We start from the raw sequence: 20,690 nt of genomic DNA on the forward strand, positions 1-20,690 counted from the left end.
TTCATAACCAGTTCCTACAAAATCCTATTAAATTCAGATAATATGGAATGCACTTTCTTAATCGATAGCTGAGCTTTTAAGTTCTTGTTTATTGCCCCTACTTATTTAAGAAAACTGTATAGGACAGATTCCATTGTTCCTGGAAAGGTGCCTAAACAACACATATAGAGCTAAAAATAATTGGGGGATTTTCAAGATATTTAGAATAATGTGTGCTGGAAAACTCTCTTTGACTCTGTTTTTTAAAAGAATTTCAAAAGGATTCAAATGATATCAAGTGAACTAATAAAAAACCAGGGTGTACAACATCCCCTTATTTCTGTTATTCTAAATAAAAGTGTTGATAAATGACATACATTCTCTAATTTTCTTGCTTGTTCTGTGCTATTTTTCTCATGCTTAATTGATGCTGATTCAGGACATAGAGTTCATTCTGGAGTTAGAGAAAATTTTGGCACCAAATAAAAAGCATTTATGAATAACTGGTGGATTGATATCACCAAAGTGGGCATTGTAATGAATTTCATAGACATGCTTTGGAGACAATTGAGGAAGGAGGTATGGAGTAATCATTATGTGTGCATGTGAGAGTGCCTAATACCAGAACCTGATCTGAACAATACTTAATTTGGCAGATTTCCTAAGTAGAATAGAAAGGATATTTATTTATGGGAAATTCTTCATATGGATAGGATCTAGTTAACTGCATTCTACCAGGAAGAAGGTCAAAAATCATATGCTGTGTTCCTGAAAAGAAAGGCAGAAGGGAGTGACATGAGATTAGCAATTAGACAAGATGAGACAAAGAGAAGGAAGAGGAAGAGACGAAGGCACATCCACCCAACTCTTCTGGCGTATTCCCATTCCAAGGTCAGCAGGACATCATGCCATTCCACATCCTGTTCAAACAGACTCCTGAAATGGGAGTCTGCTGCATTGGTATCCATTCAACTCCAACACATGATATTCCAAGGACCATGATTGGTGGTGGTGTCAGTTGACACTCCAGACCTTTCAACACCCTCCATCCTCCAGGAGGAAAAGCCTCCTCTTACTGCTACGTACAACCTTGTAATTGTTCCTTAGACACAGTAATGATTTTCCCCAGTGATCATCCATGGTTAACAGAACCTTTACAAAATCTTTACAAGGTAGCAGCAATACATTTTTATGTATCTAGGCCACCATCCAGTGGTCATATGAATTCTGAAATGCAGCTGCTGGAACCTTGTTGAGAATGCAGGTTTGCTGTAAGGATCCATGTGGGAGTTGCAAAGTGCAGTCACTGTGAATGCCCTACCACAAAAGTCACAAAAGCACAAGAATGGATCTTTTATATTAGAACTATAGTTTCATTTGCATGCACTTAGCCAGGGATGAGATCAACCAACTGACAGGTCAACCTGCACATTTAAAAAAGAGAAAAAAGTGGCTATGGAAGCTGGGGTTCCCACATAGCCAAAACAGCTGTTCTGTCCTTCTCCGCCTTCGTCCGAATGATGGCTTAATTAGCCGGCACTATCAGCTCTGGCGGCAAAAGAGCCAGCGTCTGCCAAGAGCCCTCGTTATCTTCCATGACACTGGTGAGTCACAAACTTCAGCTCTAAGTCAATCAGTGGATTTGCCTGTTACAAAGAGACACACCAGCTCTCGCTGCCTTTTATATCCTGTGGGGTGTGGCTCCATGACTCAGTACTTCCTAGGCCTGCCCCACCCTTGCTTCTGTTGTTCCCTCCTCTCCTGCCTACGAAACCTAGGATTCAACCATGCCTGGTTGCTGTCAGCTGGGTCTGCAGGCGTGGCCTGGGGGGAAAGAGTCAGGGGATAGAGGCCTCATTATTTCTTCCACCTGGCCTGCTTCTGGCTCCTGGAGCTGAGCCAGGGAAGCCGGTGCTCCCGAGGTAAGTCCTGACGGCCCTTCCCCCTCACTGTCCAAATCACTTTCTGGCAGCAGGCCCGGCTCCAAGTCACTTTCTGGCAGGAGGGCCGGCTCGGGGGGCGCAGACACAACAACAGTAAAGGTGCTGAGTCTAAGATACAGGATAGAAAAATCTTTTCCTAAGCAGGACCAATTATGACCAACAGTCTGCCACCTCCAACCGTATCATCTTAATTTTTTTCTACAGAAGGTCTATATCCAGGATAAATGGAAACATGTCTTACAGAATGAGGGTTCTCAATTCATTTCTGATCTGCCTCAGCAGTGAATTGACAGTAAGATACAGGTGTTAACTGAGGGCATGTCCTTTGGAAACACTGGTTGTATCCACCGTTATATCAGGGCAATATGGATATAGACATACCGTAGAATAAATCTAATCCTTTCCCCCAATTATGGGCAGTAAGTTGTAAGTTGCTTAACAGCTAGTACTATTGGATTCTCATTGCCAGCATTCCTAAGTCATATCCTTTTCCTGGTTTTAACCAGGATCCTGTACTACATTTTTAAAATATTGGTTTTAAAAGGGGGAAACTAGAACACTACACAACAAAACCTTCATGCGTCATCTGTATTTCCAATAACCTAACCAGTTTGCTTTTTGCAAATTTAGGAACTGACCATACCATTTATGGAACATGCTTCAACATTCTCTAAAAATTCCAAATATGCCCACAGGACTAAAAAGACCAGACTCAGGCTTACATTGGTATTTTTCAGTTCCAACATCTGCAGTGGGAATTCCGGAGACTGAGAAAAAAATGACATACGATGCCAAAGGTGCTTTGCTTTGCTTTATACAAATACTGTATATATTCATCATGTCCAAATCACATTAGTCTGTTAATGTTCCCTTTCAATTAATGTGACAACACCAGAAATTATTTTCTTATAATTATGTATTTGAAATTTGTTAGTTTAAAACATAAGCCTTCCCATCATTCAACTTAATTAATTTTGGCTGGACTTAAAAGTAGGCAAAAGTAGGCAATTACTACTATTATATACATACTATTATTTGTGGTAAAAGAGAAGATTAATCTGGGGCTAGGCTTTTTCCCTCCTTTTTTTTCATTCTACAAGACATAATTCAGGGTTGTTGAACAACAACAGGAAATGAACTAGATGAGAAGGCAGCGAAGGGTGAATATGTAAGACTGGTAACAAGAAAATTAAGTCATTATTTTTAAACCAAGTCCTTCTCATCTTTGGCGTTCATTTCTAGGCTGTGTTAAATAAGCATTTGTTGCTCAAGGCATATTGACTCTGGATCAAGATGGAGTGCATATTCACTGTTTAAATATTTGGGTTGTATTTTAGATTTTTTGTTTTTCATTTAATTCCTCCCGTTCAGTGCAATCCAATCTATGGCAGTAGAAAATACATGCTGAGATTAGGTAGCTAGTCAGGAAAGTATCCTGGAGGGAGAGGCACAATGATAGTCCAAAGGAGCTTTGCTAATGCTCTAACAATCAGTATAAAAGGCCATTTTCCTGCGGCAAACTGTGTTGCTGGGTCAGCATAAGGAGCAAGTTTTTCTGTGATGGAGGAGAAAATGCAGAGAGAGGAATTCCCTGTGGCAAAAGTGTCATTCTTCCATCTCTTAATGTACTTTTGTCACTAGAAAAAAAGATGGAAACAGCTTTGAGAAAATAGGCAAGCATGCAACCCCTAAAAATGAAGGTCAATAAATACTTATCTGGAAGAGAAATATGTATCAGAATGGAGAATGTGGATTGATTATATTCAAAATAAGTATCAGGCTAAAAAGTACCAAATATCTTACGAGTGAATTTAGGAATTGTATTATACTAGTTTATATGTTTAATTGGGAGAGGAGTTGAGGATACAAAGGGTGAGGAGTGACTATGGATTATGATTTATGTTGCATTTTAATTTATGATTGTTAACTTTATACCCTGTACTTTGTTCTGGGAAGTCTGGGGGGGAGGGGGAAGGAGGGGGTGGGGCTGGAAAATTAATGTATAGGAATGATTGAAGATATGTAATTAAAAAATAGAAATAATTTGAACAATTTGAAATGAAATTGGGGCTGCTCAGCTGCCATTTCAGAAGGGAATGGAAAGGAGAGAGGAGTAGAGAGAGTGAAGGAAGAAAGTAGGTAGGAAAAGAGAGAGGTAGAAGAGGGGGAAAGGAGAGGAAGAAGAAAGGGGAAAGAGAGAGGGTTAGAAAGGGGAGAAGAGGGGAGTGGGGAAAGAGGAGAGGAAGTAGAAAAGTGAAAGAGAGGAAGGATGGAGAAAGTAGAAGAAGGTAGAGAAGGGAAGAGGAAAGGTTGTGTTAAGGAAGGAAGTGGTAGCTGAGCAGGCCCGAATAAGTAACAAATGAAAGTTAATGATTAATGTTGAATAAGAGACTGTACATTGAATATGTTGTTGGAAAATGGAAATAAAACTTTTTTTATTAAAAAAAAATACTTATCTGGAAGCATTCCTAGTCTAATGAAACAAGCATGACAGGAAATTGACTTTTTTCTATTTAACGACAGGTTGGGAACCTATGAGCTTCATGTAAGAAAGAGGTATTATTAAACAGCAAACGGATCTCTTCAATTCTCAAGACTGGGATAAGAATGCCAAAACTGGAAGAAAGTTCCCAGGAAATGTATTCTGGGACTGATCTAGGATTGTTCTATTACTTATTCAAAAATTTTATATGATCATCTCTATTACATAAAATACCAAATTAAAACTCATAACACACCAGCAACATTATAATATTAACTTCACAAAAACAAACACACACATACAGTATATACTAATAGACTAATCTATTAGCTGCTCTAGGTCAGGGTTGTCCAATCTTAACAACTTTAAGACTTGTGAATGTCAACTCCTAGAATTCTCCAGCTTACCCATCCCTCTGTAGCTGCTAGCTGGTTATGGTCTATCCTTTAAATGTTGCTCAGTGGGATTTTTAAAAACACAGATCCTCCCTACTTTGACTGTCCAATTGTAAAATATCCAAGGAAGCAGGAGCATTTTGATCTTTCTTTCTTAAATATGAACTTCTTAACCCATTAAAAACAATCTTTTTGTTAGAATGCAAAGGAAGGTTGAAAAGATAGTGATGAAAAGTAATTTTTAACTGCAAGTAATTTCCACCTGAAACAAGAGGTGGAATATCCAGTTTTTACATAAGAGTTATCCTATCACTTCCCCTTTCCCCACACTGTCTCTCCTCAGTCACTTTTCTCTTTGCCCACTTGTGATACAGGAAATAAGATTGGCTGGTAAAATAGTTTGGACTATTCCGTGGAAGTTAAGTTGCTAGAGACAAATGAGAAAGTATAATTTATCATGTATCCTTGTTATATCAGTTTTCAATTTGCCTTAAAATGCATATTTGGCAATAATAAATCTAAATAAAATCACATTCCTGAGCTTCTCATCCCACTCTCTCAGTTTTATGATGGATGGATGGATGGATGGAAGGAAGGAAGAAGGGAGGAAGGAAGGAAGGAAGGAAGGATTATTTCCTTCTCCCCCAAAGGAAAAAAGTTTTAGTTGTCTATCACTGGTAGCATATCTGAAGTGGAAATTCTGCATTTATTTATTTATTTATTTATTTATTTATTTATTTATTTATTTATTATATTTTTATACCGCCCTTCTCCGAAGACTCAGGGCGGTGTACAGCCAGAATAAAACTGTAACACAACAATTAAAACCATATATCACTAAAAATCTAATACAATTTGGCTAAGAGTTAAAAAATAATAAAATAAAACTGTAACAACCCTATAAAACCCCATTAAAATTCCCATTAGGCCAGCCCTGCTTGATGAAATAAGAAAGTCTTGAGCTCGCGCTTAAAGGTCCGGAGGTCAGGGAGGTTGATTTATATTCTTATATACTAGGGCTTTTACTATTGACATAAAAATACTAAATACAGTTTTGAGACTTTTCTGACCAATTTACCAAATCCTAAAGCCTCCAAACATAAGAAAGGGAGTGGATCAAACATCATTTGTGTTGTAAATGTTGTACCTTGATGAAGGTTTTTTTTCTTTTTCTTTTATGTATCCTGACATATGCACCAAAACAAATTCCTTGTGTGTCCAATCACACTTGGCCAATAAATTCTATTCTATTCTATTCTATTCTATTCTATTCTATTCTATTCTATTCTATTCTATTCTATTCTATCTGAATAAATTACATCACAAATGATCACCAGCTTTCTTCTTGCCCCTTTGTTGATCTTTAAACAAGTCACTTAAGGGCAACACCAGACTTCTTGAGCTGAGAATGCTACATTTGCTTCTTCTGGAAAAAGACATTTTCTGCACGTTTACAAATACCATAACAGAAATCTGCTGCAAATACTATGCACCAAATAATTAGAACAAAAATTCCAATTTTTTGTTCTATAACTATATTTCACAGGTAAGTGAATTAAAGCCACTCACCTGGAACACTACAGAATTCTAAATTTTAAAGTGATTGAGGATAGTCCCTTAAAATCCATTAAAATGCAAAACAAAAACATAATTATTGGGCGGGATGTTATTTAGGTTGTGGCTAGATCACTAATTGGAAACAGATTGTAACTGACTCAGCCTGCTTTACTGAATACATTTTTTAAGAAAATCTAAATTCAAAGCCAGATATTAAACAGCTGTTGTCAAACTCTTTGGTTTCCAGGAATATAACTGCATGTTTCTCCCAGATGCTATGACTGATAAACACACACATGCTTTTATAACTTATATGGCCACTTACAAGCTAAAAGTTACATCCAAGCAGATACAATATTTTACAAAAAGTGTTCTTTTTTTTTCTTATATGAGCCCCATAAGGCAATTACAAATGCTGATAATTTGGAATGACGAATTTGGAATTCAGCATCCAGCAATTACAAACAACAACAAAGATATTTCTGTGTGTCTTAAACCATATCCACACCTCTTACATTTTAATTCTAACCCTGTGTTCATTGACCACCAAGATGATAACAGTAAAATCTAGTTACACTATTCAAGGATAAAGCAGTTCCTTCTGATGATTGCTTGAGGTAAGCTTTTACTAACATAGTAAAGGAACACACCATCTGCATGTTCTGATAACATTATAGCTGAATAATTATTAGCAACCAAACTTAAGATTTTTCTATCTATTGATGTATTAAGAAGAAAACTTACAAAAACAATGAAAAATATTATAAACTACATGTAACAAACGATTTTGTTGGTAACTCCCTTTTTGACACTAGAATGCTCCAATAAGTGACATCTTTATATAGCTAATTTATATTGATGCAATCTAGTGATTTGCAAGGAAGATGGGAACAATTAAAGCTGAATGCTTAATAGCTAGTGTGCAGAACATAGGAAATAGGACTTTTAAAACTGAGAAATAGGTAAAGCAGTGGTGAAATTCAATTTTTTTTACTACTGGTTCTGTGGGCGCAGCTTGGTGAGTGTGGCGGGGAAGGATACTGCAAAATCCCCATTCCCTCCCCACTCTGGGGCCAGCCAGAGGTGGTATTTGCCAGTTCTCTGAACTACTCAAAATTTCTACCATAGGTTTTCCAAAACCCGTCAGAACCTGCTGGATTTCACCCCTGAGGTAAAACAATCTTTAGATTTTGGGTAGGGATACGAAAAAAATCTTGTTGAGTTATGCTGATGATGGTTATGATTTAACTAACCCCAAACAAAAAAGTAGGCACAGGAGATGTAACAGATTGAAGGAAACTAGTTTGGGATGGGATAGAGCTAGCTTAGAAACATATAACACCCAGATTTAGGTCTGGCAACAAAGAGGGAATGAGGAAGCAAAATAAGAAAGGAAACGAAGAATGTTTGGAACTAGCAGGGAGCATCTGCCCTCTGCTGGCATGACTACTTATAAGCAAGAGATGAAGGAAGCAGTTAAACTCAAACCGTTTTTTAAGGTCCTATTTGTGAAAAAGCTAATGAGAATTAGAGAGGCAAAGCTTAAAGTTCCACTTTACCTCTAACCAAAGTTACAAAAATATAATAAAACTTTGAAATTGCCCAATCTTTGAGGCTCAAAGGGATGCTATGGTCAGATAAAACCTGAAGATTCAGGTTTTGTCCCCTTCCCTACCAGTTGCTTTTAAAAATCAAACACGGTTCTAATTATTTAGGAGAATCTATTCTATGCAGCTCATTTCTGGATCACTACATCCCCTTTGTAAATACAATTTATTCATGGCTTTTTCACTTCACTCTTCCCTTTTAAAAAATATACAGAAGCTTTCTTGCAAAGAGTAAAACTTACCGAGTCGAAGGAGCTTATGATTGTTATGTGTAGAAGTAGTAAATACAATAAATTCCACTTTCCCATTTTGATGAATCTGCAAAGGAAACCAGCATTGTTTGTCAGCTGAAATGCAAGCATAAGTTCTCAGCACTTGGCACTGTGTGGGAGCCATTAGGGATTGGCTAGTTGTTTTCCCATTGGCTCTTCATTGTCTTGGTAGGGTGGAGATATATAGTGATAGAAATCAGATTACTTCAAAGTTCTAGCCAATTTTCAGGCAAGATGAGGGGAAGCATATCTTAAAGACAAATTTAAGGTTAAAAATGTTTCTTAACCAGGTGTAACCCTGGAAAAAGAAATTACAATTTAATTTTTTTTAAATTAATGCTACAGCCCTAAAGGATATTGGGACCTACCTGGGCTAGATGAGATACCATTTTATGACTTCTTTATCAGCTGGACTACATTTTAAACTATATATTTATTAACTGATCTGGTCTTTGAAGACTTGAACTGTATTCCTTGAATAACTCATGGATGAATAAACCACAGTTGGCTGGGCTACTATATGGGCTCTTATATAGTATATAGTATAGAGGCTGAACTCACACTACCTAAATCAAAATCCAATAAATTATGTGACATTTGTGATCCCAGTTTTCTTTAGTACTGTAGTACGTTATTCTCTCCTGATCCTAGATTCGTTTAATTTAGTCATCCTTAAAGTATAAGAATAAAATAACAACTGATGTCCCTTTGATTTCAATGGCTTAATTAATGTACAGTATAACTAAACCTACATGCAGTGCATTTCTCCTAGAATCATCATATTTGTCTTTGCAATAGAGAATGTACTCTCTTTGGTTTTTCGTTAGAGTAGAAAATAGAATAAAAATTAACATGCCTTCTTGGTCATAGTGTCTGCCTTATGAAGCAGCTTCCTCCTGGAAACATATATGGCCCAACCTGGTTGGCTTTCTTGAGGGCTGTAAAGATGTGGTTTTCCATAGCCTGTGGCTAGGGTGATAATGAAGTTCCGATATGGGTGTGAAATGTTGGCAATTACATTTTACAGGGTTTTTCTTTTAATTGATTAGATTGTGTATTGCATTATCTTTGTCCACTACCCATTTGCTATATCACTTCATTTGTTAAATTTTTATGCCACTCATTTCCTCTATAAGGTGACTGTGGGAAGCTTACAGGTTATGAAACAAGTAGAAAAATAATTAAAATATTAAAACATTATAACTACACAGATTAAAAATTTAAATCTATAATGAAATACGAACCAAGAGATGGATGGGACAGAGATGAGCTTGTCTTTCCCCATCCACCACTTCCAGTAGTGATCACCCCACCCCCTTGGGGACCCAGGCCAACCAACAATTCCAAGTTTTAGTACCCTTCCAGAAGGCCAAAAGGGTAGGGGCAGTTCTCACCTTCAGTGGTAGAGTGGTCACAGCTGGAAAGGCTCTTTTCTTTGAACCTGCCCAAGCGGATCTGTAGCAGGTCTCTTCCGCTGGTGCAAGTCGGGTGGGGTAGTCCCATCGGGGAGAGATGGCTCCTCAGATAGTCCAATCAATTGATCTTAGAAAGTTAATATGATAATGGTTTATCTACTTGAGAAGATTATTATGCATCTCTATGTACATTTTCTCAGAACCCAAAACGTTCCCTCAGTTACAATCCAATAAAATTTTCACTGTAGATAAATTAAAGGCACATAGCTATTTGGGGAAGTTCTGATGTTCAAACTAAAGACATTAAAACACACATTTAAATTGTGCTGGCTAAATAATGATTTGCATATTCATTTGTTTGCTAATGAGATTCATTCTTATAGGTGATAGCAAAACAATAAACCAAATGGTATCAAAGTCTATAATTAACTAAACAGAACAAGGAACAGTCTACAGTGCCTCATTAAGTTGCCAGATTAATCTGAAAAACACAGCTACAGTTCATCATGTATTAGCTAGGGTTGGTGGTGTTTTGTTACGTATTGATATTTGCAAAAGAAAATACCAGTTGCAAGAAAAGCTAAATAATCTTACATAGTATTAGATATAGTGGGAACTTGTTATACAGTACATATAGCATCAAATACTTCCAGCTCTTTGTCCCATATAGACATAATGGAAATGATTTTAATCATATTTATTACATTGTTATTATGCTATTAAAATGCTGCTATTATAATACATGCTATGTCAGATTGCAACTCAGAAATAGGTATTAAAGTTGTGAAGTGTTCAAGTTGCCATTTCTGGAAGTTATTGAATGCCACATAAAACTGATCTGGAAATATCATAAAAAAATATCTACAGAAATCTCTATCCAGGTACTTTTTATTAAGAGATTCATACACTGCTTTTCATGATGAGGAAACAATGGCACCTATGACAAATGGAAGCATTTGCACAGCAATAGGAATATCTAGTTTATATCTAAGCAGTTCACAGTGATATGCTTGATAAAATCAAAAATATAAAATACAAACATAATAGTACAAAAATAATAAAGATAATACATTAATATCTTTCATCAACACTCACTCATGGCCCTGCTTTCTCTAAATAGTGTACTCTTCCTAGGTCTTCCAGTATAAGCAGGGTTCAATAAGTCTCTGGAATACCATTGGGAAAGGAGATAGTTTTATTTCTGGAGACAAGATGTTGTAGAGATGAGGAGCCCATGCTGAGAATGCCTATTTTGAGGCTCCTATTCTTGGACATCCCAGGTTGGGGAATCCATAGCAGGCACGCTATTTGTGTGCAATGGAGAGGGAGATTCTACTTCACCAAAAGCTCATTGGTCTTGGTACCAGAAAATAACATGCCTGACTGTTAAACATACACTTAATGTCTGTAGAAGATATTTAAGAGATGCTATAAAGGGAATGAATTGCAGTAATCTAGCTGAGAAGTAATATGGGTGTGAGTAGCTGATCTCAGTACCTCCCACTCCAGGAAAGACTGCAAGCGGCTCATCAGCCAAAATGGGACAAAACTCGTGCTGGCTAGAGCCTCTACTTGCCCCTACATTGTGACCCTACTCTTTGAGGGGAAAAACAACCCCAATGGTTAATGTTGATATAGTCCTGGAATCAGTTGGTTTCTGGATTAGCCACCATTCCATTTTGCTTCGCTTTAGTCTGAAACTGTTTCTCCCCATCCTACAGTCAGGACTCCTACTACTGGTATAGCTCCCATTTGGTTCATCATGGTAGAACTCTATAGCAGGAATCATCTGATGATATATCACCCATCAGATTTATGAAGATGCTAAATAAAACAGGAGAGGGGAATGAGCATTCAAAATCCCATAGCTAGAACAGTTGTTAATAGATGCCTTCTGACTTAGAATTAAATTGCAGTTAAAATTGCATAAAAGGAACACAAGCAACATAAATCACAACATATTTATAGTTACAGTGAAAATATTATACAATACAATATTCCACCTAAACCTACCAACCATCTAACTTTACTAATAGAGAAATTAGAGAAAAACAGTTTTCCTGTCATGGTGATTATCTGCTCACCACCCTTCCAACAATTAGTCTGCTACATTGAATAAATCAATTTTCAAAATCTTTTTTAAATGCATCCAAGTATGTGTAAAGCCAGAGAACGGTAGAAGAAAATTGCATAGTGTAATAGTAACAACAACAACCATTTCTCTTTTTCTGATGAGGCGTTTTTAATTAAAAAACAAATATATATGGAAAATAGCCACATCAGACTAAAGCAACAACAACCCGATGCTGAAGGGTATATAAATATGGGTATAATTTTAATATTTATCATTCTGAAACAAGATGCAAATAATATTTCAAGAGGCTTATTGTCTCTCTTAATGTTAGATATAATTAATTTGATAGATATATAGATGGAACAATTTAATTGCTATGCACATTTTACAGTTTCTGTCAAGATCATGCTTATATTATATCAACAGTATCATTTTAATCCAGCGATATCAAATAACTTTACATTTAAATATCTAACTGAAAAAGATTGGGTAATTCCCAAGACTGGGCAATTCCAATACATATAGTAAAAACATATCTTAATCAGCTTCCTGTCAATTGTAGTGACAGGCAAGGATCTTGTATTTTTTATTTTATTTTTTTGGTAAGAGAATTATTATATGGCTTTCAAGTCAAATTATGTGCCTTGAAGGCTGCATAATAGATTAGTGCTCACATAGTGATTGGGGAGGGAGAAAGCTTTTGCTATTGTATATAGAAATGCATTCATATTCTTTGCAAGAAAGTCTCCAATGCTTGCCTCAATGGCAAGATGCAGTGCTATCAATCCAGTCTTATGTGAATTTACTTGAGATTTCTTCTGAACTTACTTTTTAAAAAAGTTCTAGTTTTTAAAGAAGTTTTTAAACTTCTAAAAAGTTTAGAATTGCAACCTACCTTCCTTCCTTCCTCCATCTTCATCCTTGCCAGCTAGTAAAAATACATCACGTCTAGTCGCAAAAACTGCTTGTTTTACCTCTGAAAACTGGAAAGTTAGTATCTTCAGAGTTGATCCAAGTTTTCCCCAGAATCTTTTTTTGCCTTTATTTGTGAACTGTTCAAACTATAATGAGTCAGGAGTGAGGAATGTTTGGAGGAGCTGGGCTTGACAGTTATAAAGACAATGCTAATAGAATCATCTTCAGCCATTTAGAAATGTGTGTGTGTGCATTTTTTTTAAGGATCATTTTTTTTTTCATAAGAGAATTTTGGACAGAATTTGATTAGGCATCGATCTCATTGCAGGCTGTTATTTTGGAAAAAGGGAGAATGGGAAAAATCTCCTTATTGGTTGTTAAGAAATTTTTTTTGATAAAGCTGGAAAATAAATGGTGTGTGTTGTTGCTAACAAACTACACCAAAACATGGTTTGGTTATACTGTAGTATGCTGTGTGATGTGAACCCCAGTTGTTCTCAAGGATGGTGGTGACACATGTCTTATCAGTAGCCTAAACTTCAACTGCCAGTCCAGTTTTCATTATAGTTTTTATATGCTACTGTTAATATGTTTATATGCTACTTATATGCTACTGGCCTGGGGTACTCCATTTGTGAACCAGATCTTGTAAACTTTCTTTCTTTGGTGATTGGTAATTATAGGACAACTTTTTAGTGTGCATTCATGATATTGAATGTGTATACCTATGAAAAATGCAAAGCAACAATCTATGCATAAGTGAGGAAATAGGGAAAGCTGCCTCTGGCCTTTTTCCTACATTCTCTATGGGCTGAAACATTACACAAGAATACAATTCCTAGGACCAAAAAGTTGCCCATTCTTACTGTATACACAATTGCACTTCTCAGAAAGTATTTACAGGATTGTGTTATTTATCCCTTAGAAATGTTTTCAGTAAAGAAGTAAAAAGTGGTTACTCTCTTCATATACAATCTGTATTTTTAATTGCTTCTTAGCACATAACACTGCATCCAAGAATTACTAAAGCTAAACAAATCTTTCCAAATTTATTTGGCTATTTCTAGTAAAAGATTTTCCACATCAGAATTTTTTTCTTATGTAATTTGTTTTTAAGACTGTGCTGGTCTTGCTTTAGTATTGCGTTTGGCAGCATTCCAAGATTTGGTAAATGTTCTGTGTCTGCAAGCTAATGTTACATACTTGCCCTTCAGAGTTTCACAGACCACTAGAACATTTTCTTGTTTATATTAAATAACACTTTGAAATTTTACTTACCTACTTATTTTTTATAGGTTTAATTCTGGTCTGCAAAATTTGAAATTGTTGTTAGCTATCGTGCAAAATGCAAAGGTCTACATTTATACAAAAAGAGTTGCTCAGTCCTTGCCTGAATCAATTTTTGCATGATCTGTTGCAAATTAATTGGTTTACATTTTCTCCTTGGCCCCTAACTGTGGGATGTGAAAGGCAAAAAATTCCAAGTCCATGTAAGACTGCAATCCAACCCACGGTCTGCTTTGGCTATAGTGACTCCATTTGGTCATTAAAGGCCAACATGTGAGGAGAATATCAGGCTGCAAAATGATGCTTATATATTTTTATTTTTGGTTTTTAAAAATTAAAACTGATTGAGGCATCTTTTATTGATGAATAGATATTCTAATAAGTAGCTGTAGAAATGAAAGCTATTAAGCTACAACTGCAGCCTGTTTTTTAGGATTAATTCTTCCAAACAATCTCATAGCTCTCTGATTCCACATTCTCTGTAAGTGTACTGGAGCTCCCGTTGGCATTCTCTGTGTATTTCCTCCCCCTCTTGCAGCTTCCCATCAGCTAAGACAGGGGTGTCAAACTCAAGGCCCTCCAGCCCGCAGGGTGCTTAGATCTGGCCTATGGGGCCACCCTGGAAACAATGAAGAACTGGCCCACAGTGCCTCTGCCAGAGAAATGGAGCTCATGAGGGCCATGGGTGGCCTTCCAGAGCTCCATTTTTTGCAGGCAGAAGGCTGCAGGAGGCCATCGCAGCCGAAAATGGAGCTCAGGAACCCGTTTTCGCTGGCAGAGCACTCGGGCCACCATAGGCACCTCCAACGTGAGTGACATCAAGCTGGCCATGCCTACCCTGGCCATGCCCTCATGCCACCCTGAGGTCAAACACAACCCTGATGTGGCCCACAATGAAATTGAGTTTGACACCCCTGAGCTAAGACATTCAGCAAAACACAATTCTGTTAGCAGAATCCATTGTAATCCAGATCATCAATCCAGGGCATAAAAGGAATAGATTAACATTTCACCTTAGAGGCTATGTAAAAATGAACTATTATTATTACGTATCCACATCTACTGAAAACAATTTGTATTACAAAAATGAAATTTTTGTAAAGGCCGGGATAGCTCAGGCAATAGAGAAGCCTGTTATTAGAACACAAAGCCTGCAATTACTGCAGGTTCGAGCCCGGCCCAAGGTTGACTCAGCCTTCCACCCTTTATAAGGTAGGTAAAATGAGGACCCAGATTGTTCGGGGGGGCAATAAGTTGACTTTGTAAAAAATATACAAATAGAATGAGACTATTGCCTTATACATTGTAAGCCGCCCTGAGTCTTCGGAGAAGGACGAGGTATAAATGTAAAAAGAAAAAGAAAAAGAAAGAAATAGTTAGAAAATTATTCTTGGAAGTCAGTGCCACAGTTGATATATTATAAATTCCTATATACACCAAGCAAACTTAATGTATATTAAACACATTTATTAAACACATCCAGTGAGTGGTAATGGTAGAAGATTTTGTAAATAAAGAAGATTCAGAAGCAATTTTTAACATTTCAGTTGTTGAAGCATATTGTCCCTGAAATATTTGCAATTCCACATATTCTTTCCTTAATTCTTTTAAACATCTTCAATAAAATTTATTTAAAATGGGGTATTTTGAAAAAGATGAAAAATTTACTTTGCAAGGTCCACACCACCACTTATGAAGCATGATTTAATTTAATTTTTTTATTTAAAAATTAAATTAAAAAATCAATAAAAACTTGTTTAAAAAAAGCATGATTTGAAATCTCTAGTATAACTTTAATCTGGAAGGAGAAAAAAAACAAACAAAATTCTTCAAAGTGAACAAACGAATGAAAGAACTGGCCCACAGTGCCTCTGCCAGAGAAATGGAGCTCATGAGGGCCATGGGTGGCCTTCAGAGCTCCATTTTTGCAGGCAGAAGGCTGCAGGAGGCCATCGCAGCCGAAAATGGAGCTCAGGAACCCGTTTTCGCTGGCAGAGCACTCGGGCCACCATAGGCACCTCCAACGTGAGTGACATCAAGCTGGCCATGCCTACCCTGGCCATGCCCTCATGCCACCCTGAGGTCAAACACAACCCTGATGTGGCCCACAATGAAATTGAGTTTGACACCCCTGAGCTAAGACATTCAGCAAAACACAATTCTGTTAGCAGAATCCATTGTAATCAGATCAATTGTAATCAGATCATCAATCCAGGGCATAAAAGGAATAGATTAACATTTCACCTTAGAGGCTATGTAAAATGAACTATTATTATTACGTATCCACATCTACTGAAAACAATTTGTATTACAAAATGAAATTTTTGTAAGGGCGAGATAGCTCAGGCAATAGAAGCCTGTTATTAGAACACAAAGCCTGCAATTACTGCAGGTTCGAGCCCGCCCAAGGTTGACTCAGCCTTCCACCCTTTATAAGGTAGGTAAAATGAGGACCCAGATTGTTGGGGGCAATAAGTTGACTTTGTCAAAATATACAAATAGAATGAGACTATTGCCTTATACATTGTAAGCCGCCCTGAGTCTTCGGAGAAGGACGTATAAATGTAAAAGAAAAGAAAAGAAAGAAATAGTTAGAAAATTATTCTTGGAAGTCAGTGCCACAGTTGATATATTATAAATTCCTATATACACCAAGCAAACTTAATGTATATTAAACACATTTATTAAACACATCCAGTGAGTGGTAATGGTAGAAGATTTTGTAAATAAAGAAGATTCAGAAGCAATTTTTAACATTTCAGTTGTTGAAGCATATTGTCCCTGAAATATTTGCAATTCCACATATTCTTTCCTTAATTCTTTTAAACATCTTCAATAAAATTTATTTAAAATGGGGTATTTTGAAAAAGATGAAAAATTTACTTTGCAAGGTCCACACCACCACTTATGAAGCATGATTTAATTTAATTTTTTTATTTAAAAATTAAATTAAAAAATCAATAAAAAACTTGTTTAAAAAAAGCATGATTTGAAATCTCTAGTATAACTTTAATCTGGAAGGAGAAAAAAAAAAACAAAATTCTTCAAAGTGAACAAACGAATGAAAGAACTAAATATATGTTTATTTTTTCAAACGCTGTCTCCAATAAAAAGCTTGCAGTGGCCCATCTGAGGTCAACTCTTGCATGTGGAGTGGAAAAAGGCTCCTTTTTCATTCAGCCCCTATGTTTTCCAACTTAAATTGCCCATGTACCTGTAAGATATGAAAAGAGAATAGCAATAGAAACCTCATACACTGCATCATTAAGGCAAAGACTACTTTGCCTTAAGCAAAGTCCAGACAATAGTTACATTAAACTAATCTAAATTAGCTTCTAGTTAAGCTTTGTGCAGAAGCGCAATCTGATCATGGTCTGGTTTCATATAATTTAATTTAAGAGATTGCCTCATCTTGTTATACCTGTCCTATCTGCTCCAGCAGAAAGGTCAGGCTCTGGGTCCTGTTGGTGAGGAATGTTGACTGGCAGGCTCAGAAGGTAAATCTTTTTTGCTGTAGCACCTGCCCTATGAAACATTCCCCATCCAGAGATTAGGTTGGACCTGATCCTGCTGGCCTTTCATCAGATCCTAAAGACCTGGTTTTATGCCCGACTCCTGGTTTTGTTAGTAACTGCTATATTTTCTTTGCTGCTATATATTTTAGCTTTTATAGTTATGGTTGCAATGGTTTTTGATGCCTCCATTTGATTTTTAGATATTGTTCACCACCCAGAATCATTTGCTGAGATGGGTGGCTACTATAAATTGACTAACTAACTGACTGACTGACTAACTAACTAACTAACTAAATATGTAGTCTCAATCAAATGGGTGATCCTGGTGTATTTCAGTGTTCCAAGAAACAATTTAATATTTAGCTCAGAATATTGAGACTATATTAGATGTTAAATTGATAACTTTGTGAACCTGTTCCAGCACGCACTCATCTAAAATTCACCTAAATTTATTCACTATACAGTTAGCTATAAAACAAAGAGACATTTTTAAACATTCTTCTGATTTTATTTTAAAGAAAATATGATCCAATACGAAAATACGATCCAAAAAAAATTAAATGGTAATGTGTGTGTAAAATACTAAATCCAACACTATTTTCAATAATGCTTCTGTTTCTGTTCCCATGGGCATTCTAAGATAAGAAAAAATAGAGGATTGCACCCCAGTGTGTACCTGATAAACAAACCTACAAGCTATAAAACATCTTAGGATGCTAATGATGATAGTGGGGAACTATCTCACTGATTTCCCAAGTGAGAAATTGTTATTTTAGACAAGCTCATTCCCAATCATCCTGCAGAAGCACTTTGTAACACTTCCATAATCTTAAAATTCAATATGAGCTCATTGGCTGTAAAAGTTGGAAGCCGCTGACTTAACTGGAATCTTTCTTCTGATATGAATTGGATAATCTCTCCTCTTCTCATAATGATAACAACAGCTACATTGCATACTACATATTTGTATGTAATTATACATATCTAAGGGATGCGGTGGCTCAGGGGCTAGGACGTTGAGCTTGTTGATCGAAAGGTTGGCAGCTCGGCATTTCGAATCCCTAGTGCTGCCGTGTAACGGGGTGAGCTCCCATTACTTGTCCCAGCTTCTGCCAACCTAGCAGTTTCGAAAGCACGTAAAAATGCAAGTAGAAAAAATAGGGACCACCTTTGGTGGGAAGGTAACAGCGTTCCGTGCACCTTTGGCGTTGAGTCATGCCGGCCACATGACCACGGAAATGTCTTCGGATAGCGCTGGCTCTTTGGCTTTGAAACGGAGATGAGCACTGCCCCCTAGAGTCGGCAATGACTATCACGTATGTGTGAGGGGAACCTTTACCTTTATACATCTCTAGCCTAAATTAAGCTCATTAGTAACTTTAGAGAAGTATAATTTCTTTGTCCACTTGCAATGTATCTTACTGCATACTATTCTTATTAAACATTTCCAGCTTTTAGTAAATAGTATTGATCCTTGCACCAAACATTTAATGTATTTTTCTTACGTATGTCTGCCATCTGCTGGACAGATCAATTTTACACACTGGTGTAAGTTGATTGGAAAGAAAGGCATTATAAATACTTTACAATCTTAGTGCAGGGGTCCAAAAGTCTTAAAGTTGCCATGGTTGGAGACCCCTGTCTTAGTAACAATCATTTACTAACCCAGATTCTGTGTGTTTTGAATATGGACTTCAAATCCCATGACTTTGGTTTTGACCCCAAAACCAGCTGATAAAGCTTCTTTTCCTTGTACTTCATTGACTACTCTTGCACTAGTTGCTTTGGATTTGGAACTGTAGTAAGGCATGCTTGCTTGATTTTGGGACTTGTTTCCTATTTGTGTGTGCATTATTCTCATGCCCTCCCTGTTATACTTTGTTGCCGAATATTGTGTAGGGAAGAAGTTATCATAGCAACAATATTCATGTTCACCTTAATGACACAAAGAGAATAATATCTGGAACCCTTAACTGACATAGGACTCAGGGCTCCATGTTCTTTCAAACTGTAGGAATTTAGCACCCACCCCCCTCCTAGAAGAATGAAATATTCTAGGAAATATTTTAAAAAGCAGAATATTATACCTTCCTGGATGAGAAAAGGAGAAACATATTTTAAAGACAAAGGAGCTCCTGCAACTTCCTGACTCCCCCACCTTTGTCAATGGGCCATTAAAAGCCTCAGCTAAGCTCACTCATTCTCCCACCTTTGTCAATGGGCCATTAAAAGCCTCAGCTAAGCTCACTCAATCCCCCCATGATTTGCAACACAATACAACTGAAACTCACCACATGGCATGGCTCAAGCAAGCTTGAGAGACAGCCAGCAAGGCTAGCTAAGACTCCCACCCCCTGGGAGTCTGACAACCAATCAGGATACTCTTCCTGTGCCCCAGAAAGGTCAAAGCTCAGAAAAGCATAAAACCAGGAGCACACAGGATCTCAGCCCTTTTCTGTTCAGGAACTCAAGCCATGTGATCCTGACCACCATTAAACCATCTTTCCAAGCAGCCTCCATGTTTCCAGTGCCTTTGTCCCCACTTGGAACTGAACCCAGATGGATATTTCTTCCAACAATTGGCACCCCAGATGGGACTCCAAGCTAACCTAACCAATGGACCTGGCCCAGGTAAGCCTCCCTTGCTAGCAGCAGACCCATTGAGTCTGTGGGTAAGTTTTCCTGGACCTTGGCCATTTGGAACTAGGTTTTAAAGGGGTTTTGAGTGTTGAGCTCAAAGACTGCTTGGAAAGAAGGTGAGTACCTCTAAATTTTAATTTTAAGCATGGAAAAGCATGGGAAATATGTGTATGCCTGCATGTGTGTGAATGAGAGAGCCCTTCTCCCAATCATAGCTGGATCTTGCATCCTCTGTGCATTTCCTAACCGCAGAAAGACCAAAAGTCTGGAGAGCATGGGGGTTTTGCCAGAGCACAGGACCTTCTGTTAGGGAAGGAAGAAGTGTGTGTGTGGGATTCCACCTGAGGAAACAGTCTGATTCCACCTCTTTGAGCAACCTCTAGCCGCACCTCTGCCTACTGCTAGCTCCACCGAGCCGTGACCGGTAGGATAGAGAAAGCAAGGGGGGGAAGCCAAACGTGGAACTTTGTGTTTATTAGGAACGGAAGCCGAGCGAGAGGAAAGTAAGTGTGAATGAAGCAATTAAGAGAGTAAAAAAGAAAAAAGGAGAAAAAAAAGGAAGCAGGAGATCTGCTTGGGGCCCTGGATGCCCGGAGGCTCCCAGTTCTG

General features: G+C 37.4%; 1 protein-coding gene across 1 annotated transcript in view; it reads right to left on the minus strand.

The window, feature by feature from the left end:
- FGL1 (fibrinogen like 1) overlaps positions 1-12,786 on the minus strand; it is a 34,584-nt gene extending 21,798 nt beyond the window's left edge. The window contains exons 1-3 of the mRNA XM_058192606.1: positions 12,620-12,786; positions 9,630-9,777; positions 8,206-8,281 (exon numbers count right to left, since the gene is read on the minus strand). Coding sequence (XP_058048589.1) covers positions 8,206-8,271 — 66 coding nt within the window. The 5' untranslated portion in view covers positions 8,272-8,281; positions 9,630-9,777; positions 12,620-12,786. The remainder of the gene's footprint in view (positions 1-8,205; positions 8,282-9,629; positions 9,778-12,619) is intronic.
- Positions 12,787-20,690: the final 7,904 nt, after the last annotated feature.

The sequence above is a fragment of the Ahaetulla prasina genome, chromosome 8 (assembly GCF_028640845.1).
Source record: "Ahaetulla prasina isolate Xishuangbanna chromosome 8, ASM2864084v1, whole genome shotgun sequence".
NCBI lineage: Eukaryota > Metazoa > Chordata > Lepidosauria > Squamata > Colubridae > Ahaetulla > Ahaetulla prasina.